The sequence below is a fragment of the Coregonus clupeaformis genome, chromosome 8 (genome assembly GCF_020615455.1).
Source record: "Coregonus clupeaformis isolate EN_2021a chromosome 8, ASM2061545v1, whole genome shotgun sequence".
NCBI lineage: Eukaryota > Metazoa > Chordata > Actinopteri > Salmoniformes > Salmonidae > Coregonus > Coregonus clupeaformis.
In genome coordinates, this window is record NC_059199.1 from 37,262,471 (window position 1) to 37,275,180 (window position 12,710).

Here is a 12,710-nt window from a genome sequence, read left to right on the forward strand (position 1 = left end):
TTATGTCATGCAATAAAATGCAAATTAATTACTTAAAAATCATACAATGTGATTTTCTGGATTTTTGTTTTAGATTCCGTCTCTCACAGTTGAAGTGTACCTATGATAAAAATTACAGACCTCTACATGCTTTGTAAGTAGGAAAACCTGCAAAATCGGCAGTGTATCAAATACTTGTTCTCCCCACTGTACATACTATATACATTTTATGGACACAGTCAATTTTACAATAATTATATTTTGTTTGTTTTTACTCCTGAACTTCCTCTAACCTCAACCTCTCCGATCACTTTCATGATGTCCATCCGGTTTGCTTCTATATACCATATCTTTCTAACTGTGCTCTTTCACAAAAGCTCTCAACCTATAACCTATATACTTATTATGGACATAGCATGCAAACCGCGCTTCTTAACACCCGCCCGCTTAGCCCCGAAGCCAGCCGCACCAATGTGTCGGAGGAACACCGTTCAACTGACGACCGAAGTCAGCCTGCAGGTGCCCGGCCCGCCACAAGGAGTAGCTAGAGCGCGATGAGCCAAGTAAAGCCCCCCCGACCAAACCCTCCCCTAACCCGGATGACGCTGTGCCAATAGTGCACCTCCCTATGGGACTCCCGATCACGGCCGGTTGTGATACAGCCTGGGACCGAACCCAGATCTGTAGCGACGCCTCTAGCACTGTGATGCAGTGCCTTAGACCACTGCGCCACTCCGGAGGCCCTAACAGAAGCGTCTGCTAAATGGCATATATTATTATTATTAGAATTATAAATTCTTGACAATAACACAAAAAAGTTATACAACTTATTTCCAAATTAATCTCTGGAAAAGTTCAATTTGATTTATAAAACAAATCTGTGGAAAGGTTATGAGAATGATCAGTCACTGCACAATGGCAAGGAGGTGGTAGCACTCTGGCAGAACCGTCCAAGACTCAAGTGAGATTTCCCTCCTAGATAGACAGGCCTACAGAGCAGAACACACTGTCTGACTGCCTGAAGAGAGCAGGCTTTCAGTCCCTCGCAGGATGGCGTCAGGCACCTGTCAGAGGAGCTTTCCTGTGTGTCAAGTTATGGGACCTGTGTGTTGGCAGGCAGATCCTCTGGTGATCCTCACACAGGAAAGCAGCAATGACAGGTGCCTGAGTACAGAACCTGGGTGTTAACAGCCTCCATGGGACCTGGGTGTCCCATTTGGCAAATCTGACCATAACTCTATCCTCCTGATTTCTGCTTATAAGCAAAAACTTAAACAGGAAGCACCAGTGACTCAGTTAATAAAAAAGTGGTCAGATGACGCAGATGCTAAGCTACAGGACTATTTTTCTGGCACAGACTGGAACATGTTACAGGATTCTTCAGATAGCATTGAGGAGTACACCACATCAGTCACTGGCTTCATCAATAAGTGCATCGATGATGTCGTCCCCCACAGTGACCGTACGTACATACCCCAACCAGAAGCCATGGATTACAGGCAACATCCACACTGAGCTAAAGGGTAGAGCTGACGCTTTCAAGGAGCGGGACTCTAACCCGGACGCTTATAAGAAATCCCGCTATGCCCTCTGACGAACCATCAAACAGACAAAGAGTCAATACAGGACTAAGATTGAATCGTACTACACCGGCTCTGATGCTCGTCGAATGTGGCAGGGCTTGAAAACTATTACAGACTACAAAGGGAAGCACAGCCGCGAGCTGCCCAGTGACACAAGACTTCCAGACGAGCTAAACCACTTCTATACTCGCTTCGAGGCAAGCAAAACTGAAGCATGCATGAGAACACCAGCTGTTCCAGATGACTTTGTGATCACGCTCTCCGTAGCCGATGTGAGTAAGACTTTTAAGCAGGTCAACATTCACAAGGCCGCAGGGCCAGATGGATTACCAGGACGTGTACTCCGAGCATGTGCTGACCAACTGGCAAGTGTCTTCACTGACATTTTCAACATGTCCCTGACTGAGTCTGTAATACCAACATGTTTCAAGCAGACCACCATAGTCTCCGTGCAGGACACTAAGATAACCTGCCTAAATGACTACCGACCCGTAGCAATGACATCTGTAGCCATGAAGTGCTTTGAAAGGCTGGTCATGGCTCACATCAACACCATTATCCCAGAAACCCTAGACCCACTCCAATTTGCATACCGCCCCAACAGATCCACAGATGATGCAATCTCTATTGCACTCCACACTGCCCTTTCCCACCTGGACAAGAGGAACACCAACAGTGAGGGAAAAAAGTATTTGATCCCCTGCTGATTTTGTACATTTGCCCACTGACAAAGACATGATCAGTCTATAATTTTAATGGTAGGTTTATTTGAACAATGAGAGACAGAATAACAACAAAAAAATCCAGAAAAAAACGCATGTCAAAAATGTTATAAATTGATTTTCATTTTAATGAGGGAAATAAGTATTTGACCCCTCTGCAAAACATGATTTAGTACTTGGTGGCAAAACCCTTGTTGGCAATCACAGAGGTCAGACGTTTCTTGTAGTTGGCCACCAGGTTTGCACACATCTCAGGAGGGATTTTGTCCCACTCCTCTTTGCAGATCTTCTCCAAGTCATTAAGGTTTCGAGGCTGACGTTTGGCAACTCGAACCTTCAGCTCCCTCCACAGATTTTCTATGGGATTAAGGTCTGGAGACTGGCTAGGCCACTCCAGGACCTTTAATGTGTTGACGGTACATGGCTCTGTCCATCGTCCCTTTGATGCGGTGAAGTTGTCCTGTCCCCTTAGCAGAAAAACACCCCCAAAGCATAATGTTTCCACCTCCACGTTTGACGGTGGGGATGATGTTCTTGGGGTCATAGGCAGCATTCCTCCTCCTCCAAACACGGCGAGTTGAGTTGATGCCAAAGAGCTCGACTTTGGTCTCATCTGACCACAACACTTTCACCCAGTTCTCCTCTGAATAATTCAGATGTTCATTGGCAAACTTCAGATGGGCCTATATATGTGCATTCTTGAGCAGGGGGACCTTGCGGGCGCTGCAGGATTTCAGTCCTTCACGGCGTAGTGTGTTACCAATTGTTTTCTTGGTGACTATGGTCCCAGCTGCCTTGAGATCATTGACAAGATCCTCCCGTGTAGTTCTGGGCTGATTCCTCACCGTTCTCATGATCATTGCAACTCCACGAGGTGAGATCTTGCATGGAGCCCCAGGCCGAGGGAGATTGACAGTCTTTTGTGTTTCTTCCATTTGCGAATAATCGCACCAACTGTTGTCACCTTCTCACCAAGCTGCTTGGCGATGGTCTTGTAGCCCATTCCAGCCTTGTGTAGGTCTACAATCTTGTCCCTGACATCCTTGGAGAGCTCTTTGGTCTTGGCCATGGTGGAGAGTTTGGAATCTGATTGATTGATTGCTTCTGTGGACAGGTGTCTTTTATACAGGTAACAAACTGAGATTATGAGCACTCCCTTTAAGAGTGTGCTCCTAATCTCAGCTCGTTACCTGTATAAAAGACACCTGGGAGCCAGAAATCTTTCTGATTGAGAGGGGTCAAATACTTATTTCCCTCATTAAAAAGCTAATCTATTTATAACATTTTTGACATGCGTTTTTCTGAATTTTTTTGTGGTTATTCTGTCTCTCACTGTTCAAATAAACCTACCATTAAAATTATACACTGATCATTTCTTTGTCAGTGGGCAAAGGTACAAAATCAGCAGGGGATCAAATACTTTTTTCCCTCACTGTTTGATCTAGGTAAAACTCTGGGCCCTGGTTATAGACTACAACTGGGGCCCAGAGTTTTTCCTGAATATGAGATGTAAGCATGGGACTTGACAAGGTAAAACTCTGGTCCCTAACTAACAGAACGTGTTCGAGAACAGGATGATGGTTCCCCACAGGGAGGTACATCTACATGTCAGGTGAGGTCTTACCTGTCCCAGGTTGATGTAAACAGCATTCTGGAGGATATCTGAGGCCTCCATGGCCCTCTTCTGAACAGCTAGCACCCTGACTGCCTTCACACACGCCTCCAGCTCTATCACTCCTGCATTCTTATACTGGGAGAGGGATGGAAGGAGAGGAAGAGGGGGAGTGAGAGAGACAGGGAGAGTGAGATAGAGATAGAAAGAAAGAGGATGGTGATGATATGATATGATATGATATGCCATTTAGCAGACGCTTTTATCCAAAGCGACTTACAGTCATGCGTGCATACATTTTCACGTATGGGTGGTCCCGGGGATCGAACCCACTACCCTGGCGTTACAAGCGCCATGCTCTACCAATTGAGCTACAGAGAACAGACACAGCCCAGGCTCAGCATAAGGAAAACCTAACTAACCAATGAGGGCTACTCTGACTTTTCCCACCCCACCCAACCCAATAATCTGAACAGATGTATTGCATCATCTGTCTCTTTCTCTCTCGGCTACAGACATCTTTATCAGAGGCGTGAGATTACTGATCACAGTCCATGGGGTGATACGGAACCTCTGCCGTTCATTGTTACTTTGTGCCACATGGTTCTTCAAGGGGAGCTCCAGGTTCCCACCTAGTAGTTATATTGAAGTAGAAACTGGACTCGAGGTACAGTAGTGCTGCTTAGACTCCATACACTTCTCTCTCTCACACAATCAGCTACCCACCCCATTCCCACTGTCTCCTTATTAAAATTCAATTAATATCTGAATGGCCCGTCGTGTCGAGATATAATGTAATTAAATTTGGAGTGAACTAGTTACAGGTAAAAGGGCCAAGTGAGGTCAGAGCAAATAGACAATTATAATAGTGGTGATAAAACACTGCAGAGTTTCAGAAGGCCTACTGGGATACATTTACATTTTACATTTTAGTCATTTAGCAGACGCTCTTATCCAGAGCGACTTACAGTTAGTGAATACATTTTTTTTTTTTTATACTGGCCCCCCGTGGGAATCGAACCCACAACCCTGGCGTTGCAAACGCCATGCTCTATCAACTGAGCTACATCCCTGCCGGCCATTCCCTCCCCTACCCTGGACGACGCTGGGACAATGGAGCGCCGCCCATGAGTCTCCCGGTCGCGGCCGGCTGCGACAGAGCCTGGATTCGAACCAGGATCTCTAGTGGCACAGTTAGCACTGCTATGCATCTGTGTTTTTACCCCGACGCTTTCGGTTTGTTTGTTCGTTTTTGTTAACGCACACCTGTGTTATAACAGTAAGTATAGTTATCAACAGATTAACAATGCAACTAGTCTTTTTTGTTTTAACTGTTGGGGTTATAGGGCATTAGAGATGGCCCCACACTTCCATTTGGCTAATAGTAACAGACAGTGACGTCATGCTAGCTAAGCTTTCCACTGTTGACCCTCTGAGTGCACTCAGACGTTTTCTCCTGTAGTCAGCATGTTGTAGTTTTTTTTTTTACAGTGTGCACAGCCTCTCTCTATGCTGCATCAGACGCTCAACCATCACTGATACCTAGTGAGCTACTGTCCCCTGGTGGAGATGTTGAGAACTGCAAACTGGATAATGGAATACTGTCTGCAAACAGCATTGGTCTGCAAAGCACAAAAACTGAACCTTCTTGTTGAAATGTTGCATGTAATTAAGTTATGTAGGAGCATTCAACAGTGTGTGGGTATCTGTTTCTTTTATATAATGTATACTTTTTGTACCCTGCACCTGAAAAATAGCTAGATGTACGGTACCAGTCAAAAGAGTGGACACACCTACTCATTTTAACTATTTTCTACATTGTAGAATAATAGTGAAGACATCAAAACTATGAAATAACACATATGGAATCATGTAATAACCAAAAAAGTTTTTAAAAAAAATCAATATTTTATATTTGAGATTCTTCAAATAGCAACCCTTTGCCTTGATGACAGCTTTGCACACTCTTGGCATTCTCTCAACCAGCATCATGAGGTAGTCACCTGGAATACATTTAAATTAACAGGTGTGCCTTCTTAAAAGTTAATTTCTGGAATTTATTTCCTTCTTAATGCGTTTGAGCCAATCAGTTGTGCTGTGACAAGGTAGGTATACAGAAGATAGCCCTATTTGGTAAAATACCAAGTACATATTATGGCAATAACAGCTCAAATAAGCAAAGAGAAACAAATATTTTAAGAACTTTGAAAGTTTCTTCAAGTGCACTCGCAAAAACCATCAATGTGTTATGGTGTGGGGGTGCTTTGCTGGTGACACTGTCTGTGATTTATTTCGAATTCAAGGCACACTTAACCAGCATGGCTACCACAGCATTCTGCAGCGATACGCCATCCCATCTGGTTGGGCTTAGTGGGACTATCATTTGTTTTTCAACAGGATAATGACCCAACATACCTCCAGGCTGTGTAAGGGCTATTTAACCAAGAAGGAGAGTGATGGAGTGCTGCATCAGATGACCTGGCCTCCACAATCCCCCAACCTCAACCAAATTAAGATGGTTTGGGATGAGTCGGACCACAGAGTGAAGAGTGAAGGAAAAGCAGCCAACAAGTGATCAGCATATGTTGGAACTCCTTCAAGACTGTTGGAAAAACATTAATTCCAGGTGAAGCTGGTTGAGAGAATGCCAAGAGTGTGCAAATCTGTCATCAAGGCAAAGGGTGGCTATTTGAAGAAACTGAAATATAAATATAGTTTGATATGTTTAACACTTTATTGGTTACTACATGATTCCATATGTGTTATTTCATAGTTTTGATGTCTTCACCATTATTCTATAATGTAGAAAATAGTAAAAAATAAAGAAAAACCCTGGAATGAGTAGGTGTGTCCAAAGTTGCCATAGCAGGAGATGGAAGAAAGTAGATAGGAGCATTCAATAGTGTGTGTGGGGGAATCTATTTGTTGTCTTTTCCAATACCTTGCCATAGTAGGAAATGGCCTCCTTGTATTTCTCTATGATGTCTTCAGGGCTCAGGCAGTTCTTGGCTCGACCAATCTCACTGCTGGTGTCCGCACTGATCCCATTGGCTGTGAGGGCACCTGGGGGGGGATGATTGTCAATGTTATCAGACCCATCTACCACTTGGTTCTTCACATCCATGCATATGGCCAAAGTCACAACAATCAACAATGACATACTCACAAACTGTGTACAGCTTACCTGAGCATACACATTTAATGCAGTGTCGACAGGCGTTTCAAACACCAAGATATCAAGACAACGCTCAATGATTGCCATGCACGGCATTCACTTTTATATGGAAATACAAAACACTTGTACACAACAATCTATCTATAAATAAAAGGCCTTCGAGGGTCACTGTGCACTGTTATGTGATCAAAATGACGCTGAGGCTGATTTCATCATGTGCTCAGTAGTTTGGAGCGTTTCAATTGAAATGGTTCTAAAACGATTATGTGCGAGGAGTAGCTCTCGTCTACCTATGTGATTTGAATGCAAATTTAGTATTGAGAGAACATTACCTAGAAACGGCGCTAGCTGGGTCCATAGCAACAGCGTCGCGACGATGTCACTATGACACAGCATTACATGTGAATCATAAGACTACTCTGGGATCACACACATACTAGAAATGTATGCACTCACTGTACTGTAAGTTGCTTTGGATAATAGCATTGCTAATTGGTCCTCTGTAGCTCAGTTGGTAAGGCTTGGCACTTATAGTGCCAGGATAGTGGGTTCAATTCACAGGACCACCCATACGTAAAAAATGTATGCACACACAATTGTAAGTCGTTTTGGATAAAATTATCTGCTAAATGGCATATTTAACTATAAAAAACATGTTTTTAAGTGTTAGAAAAATGTGCAGCATGTTACATCTAGACCCGGAACTACACACTTTACACAGACCCCTTGGGTTGAATGGTTTAGTCAAACCAAACCCAGTTCCTAAAAAGGTAACATATAAGAGCTTAATTTCTGCAGCATATCCTACTGATAGATTGGCCAAAATGCCTCACACTGAACAGTTCTACATTGTAACTTGAGGCTACAGGAAGAGCAGACAAATAGCTTGGATGCCTCAATCAGCAGTGCTGTGATTTCAATAGCAACATCGCCACCTTCTGGTGCATGTCTGAATTACTTTTGAATCTAATCAGATGTTATGTGGTTCTTCTTGTTTATAGTGTTGGATATAATGTCCTTGATCATTATTTAAAATGGTTACTATTCATTGACTAGAAGAAGAGGTCAATGGTGTAATCAAGTACGAACACCCAACAACACCTAACACTGACAAGAATAACAGGAATACAATACCTGCCTTAAGAGGTGGGAAAAAAACATCAGTTTTGATTTACCAGTGGTGGAAACAATCAAACGTTGGAATCAGATGTAGCGCAATGGGTTGATAGCCTGGTCCCAGATCTGTTTGTGTTGTCTGGCCTTAGTTGGTAAGACAGCACTAACAGATCTGGGACCAAGTCAGGAGGTTGTTGAAACCAAATACAACTATTAGGGAAAAGAGCCACAGCAGGCAAACACAGGCAGGTGAGATGTCTAACTACGAGTAGAACTACGCGGCATCGGCCGGTTAGTGTCATACCATACCTGGATCTATGAGTACCTCCTGTGCCCCTACAGTAACATACAGAGAGACAGACACACAGAGAGAGAATGCAGGTTCACACGGTGCAGTTAGTTACTGAAAGCAATGTTAGTCCCCAAACAAGCCACTTTTCAGATGGTTCCTTGGGACTTTCCCATCGGTCCCCGCGCTATAGTATGCTATTGCTAATTACTTCAGTAATAAACTAAAGCAAAATATGTGTGGTTATTTAGGGGTTAAAGTAATTGACTTGTTAATAATATTAAGTAAAGATATGGGTGAATGGAAATATTATATTAAATACTGTAAATACTGAAACAAATGGGTTAGGTTGTGGGGGCCACCGGATTTCTCAGGTAATGTTGTCCAGGACACAGAACACAGACATCTACCACTGTCCCACCACACAAGTTGTCTTTAATGAGATATCCTCATTACACTAAAAACACTGCAAACATCCCCCTCCCCATAAAAACGCATTGCGTGCCACCACAACCTCCAGCACCACATTACAACCGTACCTCCAACCCCTCCTCTCCAGATGTACAGAAAGCCCCCTTACCTCCTGAAACATCTCCACACAGTTAATTTGATCAAATTCAACCCTAAGGTGTGCAGAGACCATCACTTTCAATAATAACACCAAGTCTGTCCTCCCCCTGACCCGGTTCCTCCTTGTTAGCCATATGGCCAACTTGGCTTGGCCAAAACAAAAGTTAAACAAAACACATTTGACCCTTTCACTGCTTAAATACCTCAGCCCCATCACAAATATCCCCACAGAGAAGACCACCCCCAACCTCACACACAGAGCGAGCGAGTGAGAGAGAGGAGTGCTGCTTACCTGGCCGGTGTCTCTTCCCTGCGTCGGCTGCCTGGGCCTGGCCCTGAGCCAGGCTGGGTTTGCGTCCAGCAGCCTTCCCTGCTGTTCCTCCAGGGTAGTGGAAGATAACAGAGGCTGAACACAGGCCCTCTAACGCAGCTGGAGAACCAAGACACAAGGGAGATGTGTCAATGAAACAGAAGACCCCCCATTACAAGTTTTGACTAAAGGGCATTCTGTATGTATGGCAAGGGTGGTGAACCATCCTCCTGGAGAGCTACTGGGCTTGGCAGGATTTTGCTACTACCCTGTTGTAGCACACCTGATTCAGATCCTCATCGCCTTCAAGGTCGTGGTGAGCAGCTGATTAGTAGAATCAGGTGTGTTATAATTTAGTAGGGTCGGAGCAAAAACCTGCAGGGTATCCACCCCTGCTTTATTGGATTTGAGAGTAGAGCAGGAAGAGGAGGAGCCATGTCTTCATCCCCAGTCTTACCCCCCAGCCACAGGAAGTCATTGACGGAGCGGAGCAGCTCCACAGCCATGTGATAGTGAACCAGGGCATCCTGCAACATGCCTGCCTGCAAACACAGGTCCCCAACGTGCTTCCTCATACGGCCCTGGCAACGCTTCTTATAGTGCCTAGAGGAGGAGGAGGGAAAGAAACGTCAAATTGTGTCAGTCAGATGTCGTAGAGATATCCATTTACAATACAACTTTGTCCACGTTACAGCAAACAAGTATCCAAGTAGGGTTTACTTCTTACATCATTTTTACAAAAACCCTCTTTCGTTGTCTCTCTCTCTCTCTCTCATTCATATGGTTTACAAAATAAAAGTCCTTCTTTTAGCATAATGTATTTTCTTACCCAGGTCCCATTGGGTGCTAGCAGAGGAGATTCACTGCTGAATGAATCTTATCAGTTACAAGGGGTGTGTGTGGGGTGGGACAGCACAAGCAAGGGAGACAGGGGTTGGGGAGGGGCGAACCCAATAGAGATAAATAATCAGAACGACCCTGATCCTGGAGTCTAGCACATTAAACACACAAGGGTTGAAGAGGAGGAGGACAACATCACAGTTTGTAATTCTAACAAAAGAAAAGGGGGCCAGTTCAAGACGTGTGCAAGGCCTCTGTCTGTCTAACTCTTTACTGGAGCCTGAGACACTGGGAAGGTCAAGGGTCAAACCCACCTAGTACTGTGTTACCTAGAGAGCATTATGATGTTTCAATGGGGCTAAATGGGGTTGATTTCCATGCTATTAGTGAATTCATAGTATATTTGCTCATATTGTTCAGATTCAAAATAATGACTTGGGCCTAAACTTTTAAGATGAAAAAAACTAGGCCTATGTTACCATTTGTTAGCCTAGTTTGTGAAATAAAATGATGAGCAATACATTGTGTATGGTCTGCTTAGAAGGACATGGATACCATATTCAAAGTCATGCTGTCATAAATAGGTGCAATAATAAGCCTAGCTGAAGTTGATGCATCCCTCCATGAATCACGGATATACAAGATTCATGTTAAAGTGTAGTAGCAGCAGAATATAGTAGAAGATATGAGATCCATGTTAAAGTGTAGTAGCAGCATAATATAGTAGAAGATATGAGATCCATGTTGAAGTGTAGTAGCAGCATAATATAGTAGAAGATATGAGATCCATGTTGAAGTGTAGTAGCAGCAGAATATAGTAGAACATATGAGATCCATGTTGAAGTGTAGTAGCAGCAGAATATAGTAGAAGATATGAGATCCATGTTAAAGTGTAGTAGCAGCAGAATATAGTAGAAGATATGAGATCCATGTTAAAGTGTAGTAGCAGCATAATATAGTAGAAGATATGAGATCCATGTTGAAGTGTAGTAGCAGCAGAATATAGTAGAACATATGAGATCCATGTTAAAGTGTAGTAGCAGCAGAATATAGTAGAAGATATAAGATCCATGTTAAAGTGTAGTAGCAGCAGAATATAGCAGAAGATATGAGAGCCATGTTATAGAATGTGTGATGCTTCAGAAGAATTGGAGTATAGACCTTATTCACTCAGTCAAGCTCGGGTCAGGTGACACAACCTCCCAATCATCAAGTTCCTGAAAGCCTGGACAAACCTTTACAAGCACATAATAGAATAGATAGGATAGCCTCACTGTTTTAAGTGAACCAACCTTCACAAGCCTCAGTCACTGATAGTGTCATGTATTCTGCATGTCCATACTATCAGCTCCTTCAAAACTCTTGTTGTTATGATTATATTTCATACAAAGTTGAGAGGAGTGATGAGTTTGGATCTAAGCTTTGAACCCATGCACAAGAGCACTGGGGTAGGGGACGGGGCCAGGGCGGAGTGTCTCGTTTAGGGGTGGGCTTAAGCTGATGGAACTGGGATGGGCTTAACTAAAGCGATGTGTCCAACAGCATCTCACCTTTTCACACCCAACAATAAACTCACAGGACAGTATGCAAGAAAAAACATGAGAAAAACAAATAAAGTAACCAAGATAAACAAAGAAATAAGTAAAGAAGCAAAAATAAAAACAGATTTTTAAATGAGGAAATAAACACACAAGGTTGACTGTAGTCCTTAGCAACACTAATGTAATGAGAAGGCTATCTTGACAATGGACATCACAGAGAAACACTGAGGTCAGACTTTTTCCATCATTTTGTAACAACCATGAAACAGCCAAGTAAAAACCATCTAACAACCTTTAGGCTTCACTTGACAAATTGAGGCATTTTATCAATTGTAAAACTAATAGACTATTTGTAAATTCAGCAGTTACAGTACAGGCTCATAGAAAGTGTTTATTAACCAACTTTGTTAATTCCAAATTCATTGACTAGCTGAAAAACAATATAAGCAGCAAAACACGTGGATGATACCAGACCTATAAAAGCCAAATAGAGTGCAGAAGAAAAGACAACTCACCTGCTATCAGTGTCCAGCCCCACAAAGTCTTTCTTCTCAAAGGGAACACAGAGCAGTGGTATCTTATCCCCAGACTTGTCCGTGGCTCTATCCAGCCTCTTGGACTCCAGCACGATGAAGATGGACTCCACAAAGTCCTCCACCCTTTTCTCCACATCGGGACAGTCATCATAGCTAGAATAGAACGCCACATCCGTCCTCTGCTGCTCTGCTATCTCCCCCTGTAGCCCAAACACCAGGAGCCGTGAGTCGTACAGCGTGGCTCCGAAGACCTCCTTCTGGCTGTAGAAACGGTCCGACGTTTGGGGCCATTCTTTCGCCGAACGACAGGTCGTCACAGATATGAGGCCCACCACCTAGATAGATGGAGATAGATAGACAGATAATACTAATATTCCTGAGGAGAAATGTCATGCCCAGGACAAAAAGACCCACATACTGTACTGCAGTGCTTCTCC

The 12,710-nt window shown here is 43.5% G+C and overlaps 1 protein-coding gene across 4 annotated transcripts in view; it reads right to left on the reverse strand.

Moving 5' to 3' along the window:
- Positions 1–12,710, reverse strand: part of LOC121571948 (trafficking protein particle complex subunit 9) — a 322,870-nt gene that overhangs the window by 304,397 nt on the left and 5,763 nt on the right. For 3 of the 4 annotated variants that reach the window (XM_041883749.2, XM_041883745.2, XM_041883748.2), the window contains exons 4-9: positions 12,253–12,608; positions 9,814–9,959; positions 9,339–9,476; positions 8,497–8,523; positions 6,838–6,959; positions 3,909–4,034 (exon numbers count right to left, since the gene is read on the reverse strand). In XM_041883749.2, coding sequence (XP_041739683.1) covers positions 3,909–4,034; positions 6,838–6,959; positions 8,497–8,523; positions 9,339–9,476; positions 9,814–9,959; positions 12,253–12,608 — 915 coding nt within the window. The remainder of the gene's footprint in view (positions 1–3,908; positions 4,035–6,837; positions 6,960–8,496; positions 8,524–9,338; positions 9,477–9,813; positions 9,960–12,252; positions 12,609–12,710) is intronic. The other variant, XM_041883747.2, reaches the window with a different exon arrangement.